The 16,556-nt window shown below is 57.6% G+C and overlaps 1 protein-coding gene across 1 annotated transcript in view; it reads right to left on the reverse strand.

Moving 5' to 3' along the window:
* The window catches only part of PADI3 (peptidyl arginine deiminase 3), a 35,804-nt gene extending 22,970 nt beyond the window's left edge, over positions 1–12,834 (reverse strand). Inside the window, exons 1-3 of the mRNA XM_008048252.1 lie at positions 12,709–12,834; positions 4,210–4,390; positions 2,011–2,083 (exon numbers count right to left, since the gene is read on the reverse strand). Coding sequence (XP_008046443.1) covers positions 2,011–2,083; positions 4,210–4,390; positions 12,709–12,800 — 346 coding nt within the window. The 5' untranslated portion in view covers positions 12,801–12,834. The remainder of the gene's footprint in view (positions 1–2,010; positions 2,084–4,209; positions 4,391–12,708) is intronic.
* Between the last annotated feature and the right edge of the window lie 3,722 nt (positions 12,835–16,556).

Raw genomic sequence — 16,556 nt, forward strand, 5'->3', positions numbered from 1 at the left:
GGGGGGTCGGGCTGGAGTGCACAGGCTGGAGTGCAGTAGCACGCTCACGGCCACCCCAGCATCAACCGGCTGGGCTCTGGTGATCCTTCCGCCTCAGCCTTCCAAATAGCCGTAACTACAGGCACGCACTACCACACCCAGCTAATTTTTTTTTTATTTACTGTATAAATAAAATAGGTCTCACCAAGTTGCCCAGGCTGGTCTTGAACCCGCGGACTCAGACAATCCACTCACCTCAGCCTCCTAAAGTGCTGGGATTACAGACTGAGCCACTAAGCCTGGCCAGAGATATTATTTTCTAAAAGCTTTGACATTTTGATTTTTACTTTATGATCTTTAAGTCATCTGAAATTTATTTTTGATTAAGGTTTGAGGTAGGGCTCCAAGTTCATGTATTCCCACATAATAACCTCATAGGCATGGGTCTATATATGCGTTCTCTATTTGTTTCATTGCTCCATGTATTAATATTTAACCCTGCACCAGTTAAATAGTGCCTCAATTACTATAGCTTGAAAAAAAGTCGATATCTGGGACTGTGAATTCTTCCAACTTGTTCTTCTTCAAATCTGTCTTGGCTGTTCTTGACCTTTGCTCTTCCACGTGAGTTTTAAAATCAGCTCTGCTGGGTGCGGTGGCTCACACCTTTGATCCCAGTATTTTGGGAGGCTCAGGTGAGAGGATTGCCTGAGCCCAGGGATTTGACACCAGCCTAGGCAACTTGGTGAGTTCTCAGCTCTTCGTTAAGTATAAAAATTCCCTGGGCATGGTGGCACACATCTGTAGTGTTCCAGCTACTTGGAAGGTTGGGGCGGAATGATCGCCTGAGCCCAGCAGATTGAGGCTGTGGTAACTATAATCATGTGACTGCATTCCAGTTCTGGCAACAGAGTGAGACTCTGACTCTAGCACTAATAATAGTAAATAAAATAAAACCAGCTCTATAACGTTCTATTAAAAAGTCACATTGGGATTTTGATGGGAATGTCATTGAGTTTGTACTGTTTGATACTGTCCCAGAACTCTAGGACCTCTGTTCTAGTTTTTTTGTTGGTTTGTTCCACTCTTTTTTTCTCTTTGTGTTTCCATTTGGGTAACTTCTATTGACCTATCTTCAAGTGTACTGATTCTTTCTTCAGCTGTGTCGCATCTACTGATGAACCCATCAAAGCATTTTTTATCTCTATCACATGATTTCTATTTTCAGCATTTCCGTTTGACTCTTATGGTTTTCATCTCTGTTGAAATTCTCCATCTGTGCATGCAAGTTGTTCACCTTTTCTATAGAGTCTTTAAGATTTTTTTTTAAGATGTGGGGTACCATTCAGGATTAGGTATACAAGTGGACAACATACAGATAAAATTTGGGCTTCCCTTTGGTCCCCACTTTGCCTGGTTTGAGACCAGGTACCCTTATTGATATTATGTGCTCCCTACCCTGCAGTTTCCAGCTACTGCCAATCCCTTTCTTATAGTATTAGGATAAATGTTCACAGTTCGCTTATGAGTGAGAATACACGATACTCAGTTCTTTGTTTCTGTGATAGGTCACTGAGTATTATAAGGGTCTTTAACATAGTAATCGTAATTACTTTACATCCTCTGTCTGTCTGATGGTTCCAACATCAAAGTCATCTTGCACAGAGTTTGTATATCAATCTGTAGAGAATTAAAATTTAAGTTGGAAAAAGCAAAGTCCAGTTCCAGGTCTATGGCAAGCTTCCATTTACTTACAAAATAGGAGGAATACACAAGTAGGTCTGTGTCCCCTTGTAGAAGCACAGTGTATCTCTAGAGGGTGCTGGGTTGAGGAAGTGAAAGTCTTGGGTTGGAGGGAAGGATGTTTGCTTTTCAGTTTATATTCTTTTGTACTATTTATATTTTTTAAATGTGCACTTCTTTAATTTAAAAATAAAGTGACTGTAGTTTATTTTTGTAATAAGACTCTTGTTCAGTATTATTCCCAACCACCACCCCCATCCGACCAACACAGCATGGCTCCCGACTTACCCACACAGGTTAGGTAGAGCACCGCGTAAGCCAGGGGCAAAGACTCGTGACTGGAGTGATAGGAAATCTGAACCTGCGAGAGACGAGCCCAGAGTTGCCAGCAGAAGTGTCAACCCCACCAAAGTACAGCGCTCAGGGGATCTGGTAAGGAGGGCAGGGGCCTCGGGAACCTCTGTACTCTCAGGGTGAGTTTCCCAATCCCGCTCTTCCTCTAGCCTTCCCTGTGCCATTTATTTTTCCACGCCTCCGTTGGCACATCTGCAAAATGGGAACTATTTGTGAGGGATTCTATGAAGCCCTGGATCCCAGTCCTGTTGGTGACCTACTGTGTGATCTTGGCAAGCCCCTGCTTCCCTTTGGATGCTCCCTTTACCATTTGTAAGATAAGGAATTTGGACCGGTCAGGGTGCGGGGACACTCTCCAAGCCAACATCCTCATCTGTGAGACTCAGGCGTGGGCTTCAGCCTGGCATCTCTGGACTCTGTGACCTTGACCAAGGCCCGTCCCCTCTCTGAGCTGCCTCCGTTTTCTCATCTGCAGAACAGGACCATACAGGTCCCTATCTCAGAGGGCTGTAGCCAAAAACGGAGGCTGTAGGAAGTGCCCGAGAAAGGCCAGCTGTCGTGATCAGGGGGCAGGCGGCATCTTGGGAGGTCAAGTGAGGAACTCTGGAGTCTAGACGGCCTGGGCTCAGACTCCAGATCCGCCGCTCGTGAGTATCCTGGGAAGTGAGGGATCTTCTCTAGGCCTCAATTTCCTCGACTGTAAAGTGGGGATAATAATAGCTCCTACCCCATGCACGGGACTGATTATATCCTGTGCAGATGAAAGGTGCAGGCAAGTGGTGAGCTCAGCGTGGTGCCCGGCCTCTGGTGAGCACCCGGGAACCATGATGGGGACGAAGAAGATGCTGAGGGTGGGGATGCAGTTGGTGGACGCATCTTAGTCCCCTTTGACCCACTGGATGTTCCCTCCTGATGTGGGCCTCTCATCAACCCCATCTCAACCAGGGGGTCAGGATCCCGCAGAGGCCACTCACACCCTCAGTCCTGGGAGCCCCTCACTCCTGGGTGTCAAGCACCAGTCCCACGGCGCCTCAGGCCTGCAATCACCCGGATCCTGGCCACGGGTGGGGTAGGGGCAGGGGACAAGGGAGCATTCTGACCTTCCTCAGTCCCAGAAGCCACTGGGGCCAAGGAGGGCAGGGCAGGAGGCACCCACACAGCGGGGGCCCTCCCAGGTTGGCGTGTCCTTCTGGGCTGCCCTGGAACTCTGTCCTGACCCTCAACAGCTCTGCTGATCTTGTGACTTTGGGTAAGCCACACCCCTTCCTGGCCGCAGTCTCCGTATTTGCAAAAGGGGCCCAAGGCCTCATGGGAGGGAATGGAGAGGTGGGGGTGGGGAACCGCCCCCAGGCGTCAGGCTGGTCTGCGGGGGCTCCAGCTCTCCTGTGCATTTGCTATGTGGCCCCAGAGTTGCTGCTCCGAGCTTTGGTGGCCCCACCGGCAAAGGGGGTCATCCCCGCCCGCCTCTTGCAGCTGGATCAGGTCACCGCTGCCCAGCGGCTGGCCCATGGCCCATACTCCTTCAAGTGCCGGTTTCTGAAGCCTCGCTCCCGACACGGAGCAGGCTGTGTCCCCACACAGGGCCGTGGTCCCCACCAGCCCTCTCAGGGGGATCGCCTGGGACTTCTCCCAGGTTTCCAAAGGCCCCTTTCCCTGCAGACAGGGTCAAGGAGAGAAGGGGGTCCCGGGCCGTGGGGTTCCTCCCCCGCCCTCCCTTTCCCGCCTTCATTCAGAGTGACAGACATCCCCTAGTCAACTCTCAGCCCGCCTGTGGGGAAACTGAGGCCCCACACAGCACCGCTGAGACAACTCCTCCCTCTTGGGGGGGGCCTTGGAAAGCAAGAGAAGAAACGAATGCTGGCTCGTGCGCCCCCCATGGACATCAGGAGCCAGGTGTCACCTCCATCCTCGGTTCACAGATGGGCAGGTAGAGGTCCCGAGGGGTGCTACGACTTCCCAGAGACACAAGGCTCGTGTCTCTACGTTGCAGAGTCGGACTCCGACCCCGGTGGGCTGGCTCCAGGGTCAGGCACTTCCCCCCCCCACCCCTGCCACCCTGTGCGCTGGGGAAAGAGGATGTCGGACCCTCCTACTGCCAGATCCCGCCCTGCCCCCCCCAGGGGACCGGCTTACGTGACTGTCGTTGACCTCGTTGCTGGGGGAGTTCATGACCACGATGATCTCCAAACCTGTGCTGAAGCGCCACCGCCTGTTGTCAGTGCGCTCACGGCTCCTTTCCATGCTGGGAGAGATGTAGACATCCACCCCGGGGCTCCCGTAGACCTCCAACATCTCTGTGCCCTCGGGCACCGACCTGGGAAGGACAGGGAGCCATGGGAAGGGCTGAGGGGGACAGCCTGGTTCAGATGCTTGAGCATTTACTCAAGATTGCTTCCTCCGGGAAGCCTTCCCTGACCACCCCAGGCCTCTTAGATTCCCACAGGGAGCTCCTGGGAGTGGAGCCTGGAGCTCATACAGACGCATGCACGGGCTCGCTTTCCAAGGCTCTGTGTCCGCTCACATTTCCCTTGTGAGTTTCTTTATGTCCCAAAAGACTGCAGGTACCTGAGGAGTCAGGACCCAGCTGTGTGCTTGTAAGCCCCAGTGCAGAATCGGGCACGGAGAGTTCAGTGAACAGCGGTCAGGGACAAATGGACCCTTGCGGTTCCAAGAGTGCTAAGGAGAACAGCTCCTACCCGAGTCCCACCACCTACCTCCTTAGCATAAGGACGTCCTTGGGGTCTTGGTGGAGTGCCTGAGTGCCTGCTGTGTGCCAGCCCCCCCCCCACAGATAGCCCCCTTCACTCTTTTTTTTTTGAGTCGGAGTCTCACTCTGTTGCCCAGGCTAGAACGCCATGGCACAATCATAGCTCACAGTAGCCTCAGACTCCTGGACTCAGGCGATCCTTCTGCACCAGCCTCCCAAATAGCCGGGACTACAGACACACACCACCATGCCTTGCCAATTTTTTGACTTTTTTGAAGAGACGAGGTCTTGCTGCGCTGCCCAGGATGGTCTCGAACTCCTGGCCTCAAGCGATCCTTCTGCCTCAGCCTCTCAAGCGCTGGATTATAGGCTTCCCTTCACTCTTACAAATCTGCAGGGTGAGTGGTATCATTCCCATTCGGCAGGTAAGACTCTGAGGCTCAGAGAGGGCCAGCACCAAGGCTTATGTCACACAGCATCTGTGGCGGAGCCAGACCTGCCCTCAGGTCTCTGTGACTTCAGCCCACACTTTTCCATAGCACCGGGGAAATGTGACCAGATTCAGCTGTAGGTTTAAATCGCCGCCCTGTCATGTGGCCCCGAGCCTGCATTGCCTGCATTCCTGCTAGTGTGGGAGTCCTGCACGGAAGCCAGCCTGCTCACTGTGGGGTGCCCACCATGCACGCGGGGTCTGCGGCCTGGGGCAGGTAACCTGCTGCTCTCTCTCTGCCTCTCCAGAGCCTTCCGTCCCCCTGGGAGCTGAGGACCAACATTGCCCGGGACAGCCAGAGGGGCGCTGGGTCATGGGTCGCAGCTCAGTGGGAAACCACGGAGCGAGAGACCACGGTGAGTGGGAGGGCCCAGAAGGCCTCCTGGAGGAAGCGGCCTGCACACACACACCTCTTGGAAGGGGATGACTGTGGCTGGCACTTGCTGAGCGCCCGCCCTGTGTTGGGTTTAAGTGTGTTATGTCATGCAATCCTCTCGAAAACCCTAGGAGGTAGGTGCCATCTGTGAGCGTATCCCATCTTACAGATGGGGAAACCGAGGGTGAGTAACCTGTCCAAGATCATGGCGATAGAGCGGCGGGACTGGGACCCAAACCCAGGCCATCTGTCTCCTGAGTCCAGACGTTTGCCACCGCCTCCCCAGGAGTAATTATGGCAGGAGTCGTCACAACGCCCAGAGACCATCCCCCCTCCCTGCAGCCTCGCCCTGGCAAGCCCGGCTAAGCCTTTCTGTACACTAGTTCGCCTGATCCTCACTGCAGCCCCAAGAGGGCTTATTTCTCCCATTTACAGATGGCGAAACGGAGGCTCGGGATGGGCGAATGACGTCCCTGAGTTTGCACAGCTGGCCATGCCCCCGCCCAGGCCCTTTCCATCCCCGCCCCCCCTCGGAGGAAGGCAGACCTCCCCCAAAACGCCCTCTTCACTCCCCGACCGACATGATTCTGATACCTCTCAAAGCGGCTTTTTAATAAAAAGGGAACTACACCACATCCAAGCGCCATTCTGGCGCACAGGCCCTGCCCGGGTCTGGGGCTCACACGCCTATCTCTCCTCCCAAGCCTGTCTCTCCTCCCAAGCAGGGCTGCCAGATTTCACAAATGAAAACACAGAACAAGCCGGGCTCGGTGGCTCAGCCTGTAATCCCGCGCCTTTGGGAGGCTGAGGTGAGCGGATTGCCTGAGCCCGCGGGTTCGAGACCCGCCTGGGCAGCGAGACCTCATCTCTACCATAAATAAAAAAATCAGCCGGGCGTGGTAGCGCACGCCTGTAATTCCGGCTACTGGGAAGGCTGAGGCGGAAGGATCGCCGGAGCCCAGCAGGTGGAGGCTGCCGTGGCCAGGAGCGGCCACTGCACTCCAGTCTGGGAGACAGAGTGAGACTCCAACTCAAAAAAAAAAAAAAAAGAAAAGAAAACACAGAACGCCCCGTTGGACTTGCATTCCAGATCAATAACCAGTCGTTGTTTCAGCGTAAGTCTAGCCCATGCAGCACTGGGGAAAGACTTATACTCAGAAAGTGAGTAACTGTTTATCTGGAATTCAGATGTAATGAGGCAGCTTGTATTGCGTCTGTCAACCCCACTCCCAAAGCCGGCAATGTCCAGGGCTGGGGGTGCCCTCTGGCCTCTTCGGCCCTGAGTAGGTGGGCCAGGCCCCATCAGGGGACACGGAGGAGAGGCATGGAGACACAGAGACAGAGAGGGGCAAAGAGGCTTAGAGAGACGCAGAGCGATGGAGAGTCAGGGACAGCGAGTCAGAACGACAGAGATGCGGGGAGACAGATCCAGGTAGGGAGACCCGGGTGGGGCGGGCCCCCCTCGCACCCCAGAAAGCCTGGCCGCCACCCCCAGGCCCTCCCGGTCCCACTTGACTTCCAGTTCCCCAGGAAGCCTACAAATCCCCAGCCCCATGCGGCTCCCTGGGCCCCAAGCAACCGTGAGCTGCGGCCGGCACCCTTGATGGTTGGTCCTGTGATAGCCCACTCAGGGGCCAGGCCCCGGGCCCTGGGTTTGGGGTATTTCAGCCCCACTCCCCTGCACCTCCCTGCATCGGGCCCGGTGTGAGACGGCGGGACCCGGTAAAGATGGAGGGTCCCGGGGCAGTGGCTGCCCACAGCAGGTGGGGACGGGAGGGGCCGCCGAAGCCTGGGGCTCTGGTGGGGCCAAAGGAGGCTGGCGACCAGGCAGGGCCGCACATCAGCCAGGTGACCATGATGAAGTCACTCAGTCTCCCAGGCCCATTCCTTTTCCGATTAAGTGGGATGATGACACCTACTCGACCAACCTCCTGGGCAATCACGAGGCTCAAGGGTGATCACAGGTGGGACAGTCCCATCCGCCCAGGACGGGAAGGGGTTATTAAAATAAACGTGGGTAGCCGGGCTCGGGGGCTCAGCCTGTGATCCCGCACCTTTGGGAGGCTGAGATGAGTGGATTGCCTGAGCCCGTGGGTTCGAGACCCGCCTGGGCAACTTGGCAAGACCTCATCTCTACGATAAATCAAAAATCAGCCGGGTGTGGAAGCGCGCGCCTGTAGTTCCAGCTACTTGGAAGGCGGAGGCGGAAGGATCGCCGGAGCCCAGCAGGTCGAGGCTGTGGTGGCCGGGAGCGGCCACTGCACTCCAGTCTGGGTGACAGAGTGAGACTCCAACTCAAAAATAAGTAAATAAATAAATGTGGGTGCAGGAGGCGGTGGATGGAGCAGACTGAGGGAGGGGCTGGAGGCTGGGGAAGGCATCCCAGGGGAGGGCACAGAGGAGGCATGGGTGAGGGGAAGGTGCTTTCACCCTGGAGCCTCAAGTTCAGACATCAAGTTCAAACTCAGGGCGTCAAGTTCAGACTCAGGCTGTGACAAGTCCCTACATCATAGGGGACCAGCGATGGCTCTGGACCAGGAGGGCCACAGGAGGGAGCTGTGGAGAGGCAGCTGAGACTGTGGACCTTGGGGACAGGTAGCCTGGGTTCAAATCCCAGCCCCACCACTCAAGAGGTGTGTGATCTTGAGGGAGTGACTCTGTCTCAGCACCTGGTGGGGTGGCGAGATTAAGAGTCAGTGCAAGCCGGGCTCGGTGGCTCAGCCTTTGGGAGGCCGAGGTGAATGAATTGCCTGAGCCCGCGGGTTCGAGACCCGCCTGGACAGCAAGACGTCATCTCTACAATAAATCAAAAAATCAGCCGGGCCTGGTAGCGCATGCCTGTAATTCCAGCTACTTGGAAGGCTGAGGGGGAAGGACCACCGGAGCCCAGCAAGTCGAGGCTGTGGTGGCCGGGAGCGGCCGCTGCACTCCAGTCTGGGCGACGGAGTGAGACTCCAACTCAAAAAAAAAAAAGAGTCAGTGCAGGTGAAGCACTCAGGATGAGCCACGACATGCCTCATTTAACTGCTGGGGAAACCGAGGCCCAGGAGGGAGACGACTGGAAGGTAGGGCCCTGGACTCCCAGTTCAGTGCTCATATCCGTCATGAAAGCCGTATGTGCGGAAGGTCAGGGCGTGGCAATCTTGCATCAGGTACAGGAGGCTCTAGTTTCTGGTTTCCTGGCGGATGGGGAAGCCTCACCTGGACAAAGCTCTTCCTCTGGCGAGGCCCACGCAAGCTGCCAGTGTGGCTGAGTCCTCACAGGCTGGCTCTAGGTGCCCCTGGGCAGTGCTCCCAGCCAGCCTTGGGTGAAGCACTTGGTTCTGGGCCCAAGTTCTCTCCTTCAGAAGCTGTCCATGCCCAGGACTGTCCGAGGCCCTCCCAGCCAGCCCAGGGTCCAGCTGCTCCCATGGCACGGCCGTCCAAGATAGCGAGCGGAGGGTGGGGGAGGGAGGAATGTGGAAGAGGGGCCACCAGCCTCTGGGATGTGGCACTTGTGCTAAAACCTGGAAGGTGCCGGGCACACTGGGACAGCTGGCCACCCTCAAAGAGGCCAACCTCAGACGTACCCGCTTGGAAATTCCGATTCTCAGAACAGAAGTGCTGTGGGCGGGCCCCGGCATCAGCACTGTGGACCACTCTGATGCTCACGGACGGCTGAGAACCACGGAGGACTAGGCTGTCTCAGAAACGCGGGGACCCTGGTCCCAGGGAGGAGTAGGGACGGCCCAGGGTGAGCCCGCCCCCTCCCGGGAACCCGCACCAGCCCTTTAGTGGTGAGGAGGAGGATGGTGGGGATGATGGTAATGAAGGATGTGTGGGCTGTTGCCCCCACTTTAAAGATGAGAAAACTGCGGCTCAGAGGTGGTGGCTGACTTGTCCAAAGTCGCACAGCCAGGGAGTGACGGAGCTGGGACTCACAGCCAGCTCTGTCCCCTGCAGACCCAAGCCCACCCTCTCCCTTCATGGGCCCCTGGGGGAAAAAAAAACAAAACAGACATGTCAGAAGTTGAGAGACTAGACAGGAAGGTCCTTGTGATGGAAAACAGGAAGGTGACACGATGGTCAGCTGGCCCCCGGGGCAGGGGAGGCTGAGGCCCAGGCGGCCTCGGCTCTGGGCAGCCGCTCCAGAGCCTTCCCCTTCCATCGTCAGGGTCCTTTGTTTGCATTGGAAGACCCGGTTTCCAGTTTTAGCTCTGCCCCTCACTCACCGTGTAACCCGAGACAAGTCACTTCATGTTCTGGGCCTCCGTGTCCCCAAATAAAAACGAAGGGGGGGTAAAAACCCCACAGATGCCTGCACTGGACCAGCCTGGGGATCCCTCGCCAGTCCACCTTGCAGAGACTCCCAAAGGCGACCTGCTTTGAGGGCCCTTGTCACATAGGCAGCCACCAGGTGACAGTCCCCAAGAAGTGCTTCCACGTGTTGGGGGATTCTGGCCACCGGGCCCTGGGGGCAACTCCGCCACCAGAGCTCACCCTGGGATTTCAATTTTGCCCCAGTCAGGGTCGAACCGGCTTTCCTCCAGGGCTCGTGCTAATGTTTGTGCTGATTAGGGCGCTGAGAAAGAGCCTGGGTTGTGGAGCTGGGCGGGACCTGGGTTCAAGTCCTGCAGCCCCGTGGGGTAGTGCTTGTGAGGCCACCTGCCTCCCAGCCTCCGCTCTTGCCTCTGCAAAGTGGAGACCAAGCTTGCATGGAGACGGCCAGGGTGTGCTCAGGGCACTGGAGTGTCATCCTTCCTGCCCTTTCCACCCTCCTGAGACTTAACTGCTCGGGAAAGAAAAACTCCCGTGTACCAAGCCGGGGCCATCGCCAACTCATGGGGAGGCAAGAAGACAGGCTTGAATCCACTGCCATACACAGAGAGGCCCAACGGTCTTGCCTGTGCCCTTCCCTCAAGGCTCTGATGGGAGCCCTCCTCCAGGAAGCCTGCCTTGACTGAGCCTACACTGATTTTCTCAAAGCCTCCATCTCCCAATATGGTTCAGAAACCGTAGCCATCTTGCATATGGAAGGTGTGGGGATCCTTGAGGCTCCAGAGAGGTTAAAAGACTTTCCTAAGGTCAGACACCTGGGGAGCCATGGAGCCAGGACGGAGCCACCCACCAACTGCCCTTTCTCTTGTTGGGCCACGGGCTAAGCGGCTGGGAGCATTCCACCGCAGCACCTCCAAGCCAGAAGGGATCTCGGGGCCAGGCCCCTGCTCTCCTTCAAGACTCAAGCCCTTCCGCCAGCATCCGGCAAGAAGGGGGGCCAGCCCCTGCCAGACCTCCTGAGGGCGGGTGCTTGGGGACAGGGACCACGCCTGCCTGTGCGCCACCGGGTGTGTCCCCAGGGCCCATGCACTCCAGGCCAAAAGGAACACTTGATGAGTATGTGAAGGAACGAGGGGCTCTCCACCTGGCCCCAGGTGGTTGGTCACCGCAGCCCAAGAATCCCTCTTTTGAAGACGTGGGACCCCCTCCCCCAGGCTGTCCCACCCACAGCCTGCTCTGCCAGGCTCCATTGTGGCCGAGGCTCGTCTCACTTGGGCAACCTGAGACGGAACGCCGCGGCCTCCGCCTCTCACGGCCACCATCCTTCCCCACTTCTCGAAGGGCGCTCCGTGGGGGAGGAGCCAGCCTCAGCCTTTCAGGAGAAGGTCAACAGGGATCCACATCTGCCCAATGGCACCAGGCAGCTGGGGCAGGTGAGTCACCCCAGGGCACGCGGCCCCAAAGCGGTGGGGGGGGGTGCCGGGCGGCATGTTCCTCTCCTCTCCCATCTCTCCCCCAGAAATCACATGGTCCCCTCGCTGCTCCCTCTTATTCCTGACTGCTCACCCGCCTGCTACCTGGCTTTAGTTTCTGGTACACCCAGCTAGGCTGGGGCTTCCCCGGACTTGGTTCCATCCCGTGACCAGCTCCTCACCCCCTCTCATCCAATGCCCTGGACCAACCCATCTGCTGCTTCCAACTAAGTTCACTCTGAGTTTTAGTCTTAGTCTGGGACACTCTCAACAGGTGGGTGATTTTGTCCCTCAGGGAACATTTAGCAATATCTAGAGACATTTTTGGTTGTCACAACTGAGGGCTGTGCCACTGGCCTCTAGTAAACAGAGACCAAGGATGTTCAGCACCCTGCAGTGACGGCCCCGTGCAAGGAGTAGCTATGTCAGTAGCACTGAGGTTAAGAAACCCGGCCCCGGGAGAGGGACGGGGGCCCTGGGGTGTGGGCGCTGTCACGCGGCTCTGCACCGTTCCCTCTCAGCACCCTGTTACCTGTCCCCAGCTCGGCCTTGGAGCTGGGCCCTTGGAGACTACTCGAAAGCCTGAGAAGGCAGCTCCCTGGTGGTTCCTGCAGCCCAGTTCCCAAAACCCTAACCCTAGCCCTCTGTTCCTCCTAAGAGGGAGAAGATGGGGCCCTACCTCCGCCTTAAGGGCATGGTCTAGCACACATAGGGGCATAATGCATGGGCATTGAACGGCTAGGGGAAGCCAGACCTGAAATCCCTCCTTTCCAGGTGCCAGAGCCGCCAAAAGCAGGACTCTTGAGTAACACCAGGCGTGGGTTTAAATCCCGGCTTTGCCACTCAGGAGCTGTGTGGCTTGAGAGAATGGCTTGCCCTCTCTGTGTCTCGGTTTTCTCATTTGTCCCATGGGAGGATGCCCATAATAAACCTAGCTCATAGGGTTGATTTTTAAAAACGAATGATGCTCCATGTCCAGGCTCTGGATAGGGGTGAGCATATCTGCCTCCTCCTGTTCCTGTGTGTCCCAGACAGATTCCCAGCCCAGCCTGCCGGACCCTTTGAACGGAGGAGGGGACCCAGCTCCCCATGACACCAGCACCCTCCAAGCCCCTGGACCAGGCCCCTCTGTTCAGCCTCCCAAACTTCAAATCCCCTGGCTAAGGTCTTCAAGAAGCCCAGCCGATGAAGGCAAGTACCCACGCTTCCCTGATTAGCCGCTGTTCCAAGGCCAAGGTTGGGGGGTGAGCCCCGCAGACGCCTGCCCGGTTTGCAGGGAGGACGGTCCAAGGCGGTCAGCACCAAGGGCCCACAGACCTCCCGCTCTTACCCATAAATGTCCACAAGGGTCTCCACGCCAGCCACACACACGGCGCTGGTGGGGTGCTCCAGGGACACACGCACAATCCTCTGCATCGACATGCTGGCCTCAGACTGGGCTGTGGCCTCCAACCCCAGCACTGCCCCAGAGGCCCCCTGGGACCCGGTTTATAAGTCCCCGGCCCCGCCCCTCCAGCCAGGCTGCTAACTCCTTGGCTCCAGCCCTGGAAGCCCAGCCCCTTCCCAGGGCCGAGAGCTCAGGATTGGCTGGAAGAGACCCAAGATTTGCCTAGGAACCTGTTGCCCCCACCCTGGCAACCAAGAAGTTAATTTCTGGAGCAAGTCCTCACAGGTATGGCCGGCCGGGCACTAGGGACTGTGGGGGCAGGGGAGGAGGACGTACCTGGATGTGTGGCATTGCTCTTGGGCCCTTCCTGGCCCCCTCACCCCCTCTTCCTGCATTTTCTGGAGGCAGTGTGTTTTTTTTTGAGAGCATGGATTTTAGAGGCAGGACTGGGGTTCAGCCCTGCCTTAGACGCATCCTGGCTGGGTGACCCTGGGCGAGCCCCTTCAATTTCCCCATCTGAAAAAAATGGTCGCTGTGAGGCTTAAACGGGCCAATGTTGGTAGAGCTCTACCAAGGAGCTTGGTGTTGTATTATTATTGTTGTTGTTGTTGTTATTATTATTAGGTGCCAAAGGCCTCGGAAAGGGGTAAATGTGAGGGGGAGCATGGAATGTCAGGGTGGGAAGGCTCACCTGTCAGGTGGGGAAACCGAGGCCAGAAGGAGCATTTGGACGCCTGAAACAGCAGGAACGAAGGCTTCGTGGAGGCCGGACAGTGTGGCTCATGCCTGTAACCCCAGCACTTTGGGAAGCTGAGGTGGGAGGATCACTTGAGCCCAGAAGTTCGAGACCAGCCTGGACAACATCGTGAGACCTCGTCTCAACAAAACCAAATTAAAAATTGGTTGAGTGTGGTGGAAGCTGAGGGGATCACCTGAACCCAGGAAGTCAAGGCTACAGTGAGCCACGAGCGTGCCACTGTGCTCCAGGCCTGGCAACAGAGTGAGTCTCCGATTCAAAATAATAAGACACAGCTTTTTTTTCCCAAAAGGGCTCTGTGGAGAGGAGCCTTGGGTTTGGACCCAGGCTCCGTGTGCACCTACAATGGGGCCTTGAGGGGTAATGTCCCCTTCCTGGGAACCTCAGTTCCTCATCTGTAGAAAATGCGGCTAATCACTGCCCCGGCAGAGATAATATCGGGGACGCGCCCTGCCTGGCGGAGGCTCCAAGGTGCTGAGTAGAGGTTTCCTCCTCTCCCTGACCATGCAGACGGCAGAGGCAGGGTGGGCACCAGGACCAGGACCAGGACCAGGACCCGCTCCCCAGCGTCCCCAGCCGGGGCATTTGCACCACGTCAAGGGTCTTCGCCAGACCCTAAGACCGTCGCGCCTGTGTCCCGGTTTCTGAGACGGGTGTTCCTTTCAGGGAGAGTTGCCGGGCTCCTGGGCCAAGTGACAGCTTCCCTTTCTTCAGGCTGGGTGGCTGGCTCAGCTCTGGCGAGAGTTGGGGCTCAGGAGGACGCCCCAGACAGTCTCCTGGGCGCCGCTGGGGAGTAGCTGCCGGGAATGGGGGCTCCCCCTGGGGCACTGACCCACCACCGATTGCGGCACAGACCCCCGTGTCTCCCTCTGGAAGGAGGCTCAAGCCGGTTCATGCCAGCTTTTAGAAACAAGCCAGTGGTTCATTCGGACTAAAGTGTCCACGACGGGTAGGCGGCCGCATTTTGCCTCTTCGTCCGTGACAAAAGCTAAAGTGAATGAGTGAATGAGTGTCCAAGGGTGTTGTCCGAGGCAGAAGGATGTGTGTGGGATGAGAAGGGGGGTATTTTCAGGCCCCTGAAATCAGACCACAGAGGCTGGTGACTTAGACACTTTAGCAGCAGAAATGGAAGGGACCTGGGTTGGCCCGCGGCCTGTGCCCTGCTGGGCACCTCCCACTTCTGTCAACAGGGCCCAGGCCCCTTCCCCTGGCCTGTCTTGAGCTGCCCCGAGGGATGGAGAGCCGGCCCAGGAAAGGGAGGAGAGAGGAAAGGGCAGAGCACCCCCACCACCGCTGTCCTCTCAGCAGCACCGTCAGCCCCAGGGCTGGGCATGTGCCTGTCACCCTGCTGAATCAGCCTGCCCGCCTGCCTGGCACCGGCTGTGGCACTGGGGACTCACCCAGCTGGGTGGAGGCTACCTGTGGCCGGCAGAGGCTGACCCAAGGAGCTGCAGGCGTGGTGGGTGGAACCGGAAGCAGAACCCACCCCCCACTTCTCTTCCCTCCTCCCCCAGCCCAATCAATAGAGGCTAAGGAGAGGGCCACTTGAAGAAACGCGGGTTGCCATTTTTATTGACTAGAAAAGGGGCGACTGGTAGCCCAGAACGCGCTCGGAGTGGACGCCGGGGCCCGCCAGCGGCCAGCAGCAACTCCAGACCTTCCTGCACTCCGTGGGCTCCAGAAGGCTGCCCCCCGCCCAGTGCCCAGGCCTTGCCCCTCACAGCTGTCTCCCTAGGACGCCCAGCCTCACGCCCTTGGGGCCTGCAGAGCTTCCTTGTTCGGCCTAGGCAGAGGGTGCTCAAGTTAAAGCAGGAGTTTGCAGATGGGCCTCTGCAGAAACTTCTGGAAGGAGAGCATCCGGTCCCCACCCACCACTTTCACCATCGTGGCTCCGTGCCGGCCTTTGTCTGCCGAGTGTTCATGTGACCCAGTGACAGTCGCTGGCTTGGTCTGAGGCCTCCTCAGGAGCCACTAGAAACCCTGACGGGCAAAAGCCCTGGATGGCCACCAGGCCCTGGGGGAGGGCAGGCAGGCTTCCCCCTGCCCCCCACCTGGCCAGCCTGCTGGGGCACGTCTCAGTGACCTCACCCAGGGCTGTAACCTCCCGTGCAGCTGTCCTCCTACTGTGGGAGGGGACACGGCTTGCCATGGGCTTTCCTCAGGGGTGAAACCCAAGCGGTGTGCAGGGTCCTGGGGTTGCTGAGAGAGACAGGGCGGGCTTCCCCCTCCTGTTGCCGGCGGAACTGAGGGGGATAATTAAGGACGATTACAGGAAATTAAGCGCCACCTTCAGAGATAACCCAGCAGCCAGCCACCTCCCCAACATGGGGGCCTCCGCCCCCTGCTACATCTGGACAGCCAGTGCCCTCAGATGCAGAGTCCAGAACCGAAGCCCGGGAGCCCCAGGACATGGGGGATCTAGGCCCAGGACTCGCCGTCTGGCCTTGGGCTTTCCCTGCCATCCTGATCTGTCGCCTCCTGCTTGTCCTCCCTGTGTGTCCTCGGGCCTCACTCTGGCCTCTCAGCATTTCAGAGTCGGAAGAGGCCAGCTCTGGTAATTAAAGGCTTTCCAGTCGGGTAACAAGCACCCTTCTGGGAATGGAGTCAGGCATTAGAGGGTTTTGGTTGTTGTTTCTTCTTTTAAAAACAGGCCTTCGGACACTCGGATACTCGGTTTTCCTGTCCTTGTTTGACTAAAAGCAGCTCAAGGGGGGCGGGTCACAGCCTGGTGTGTCCTCCCAGAGAAGAAAGCCGGGAGCGGAGAGGCCGTCTCTGGTCTCGTCTCCCTGCTGGTCTCACGAGAGCCAAGGCGGCAGGAGCAGGGTCGGTCCCGGTCCTGGTGAAGACACAAAGCCGCTATCCCTGGACTCCAGGGGGGCTTTGGGATCCTGGGAGCAGTTCAAAGTGGAGTCCGCGGCCGGGCTCGGTGGCTCAGCCTGTAATCCCAGCGCTTTGGGAGGCCGAGGTGAGTGGCTTGCCTGAGCCCACGGGTTTGAGACCCGCCTGGACAACTTGGTGAGACCTCATCTCTACA

The sequence above is a fragment of the Carlito syrichta genome, unplaced genomic scaffold (assembly GCF_000164805.1).
Source record: "Carlito syrichta isolate Samal-C Ts95f unplaced genomic scaffold, Tarsius_syrichta-2.0.1 Scaffold123281, whole genome shotgun sequence".
In the NCBI taxonomy this organism is placed as follows: Eukaryota; Metazoa; Chordata; class Mammalia; order Primates; family Tarsiidae; genus Carlito; species Carlito syrichta.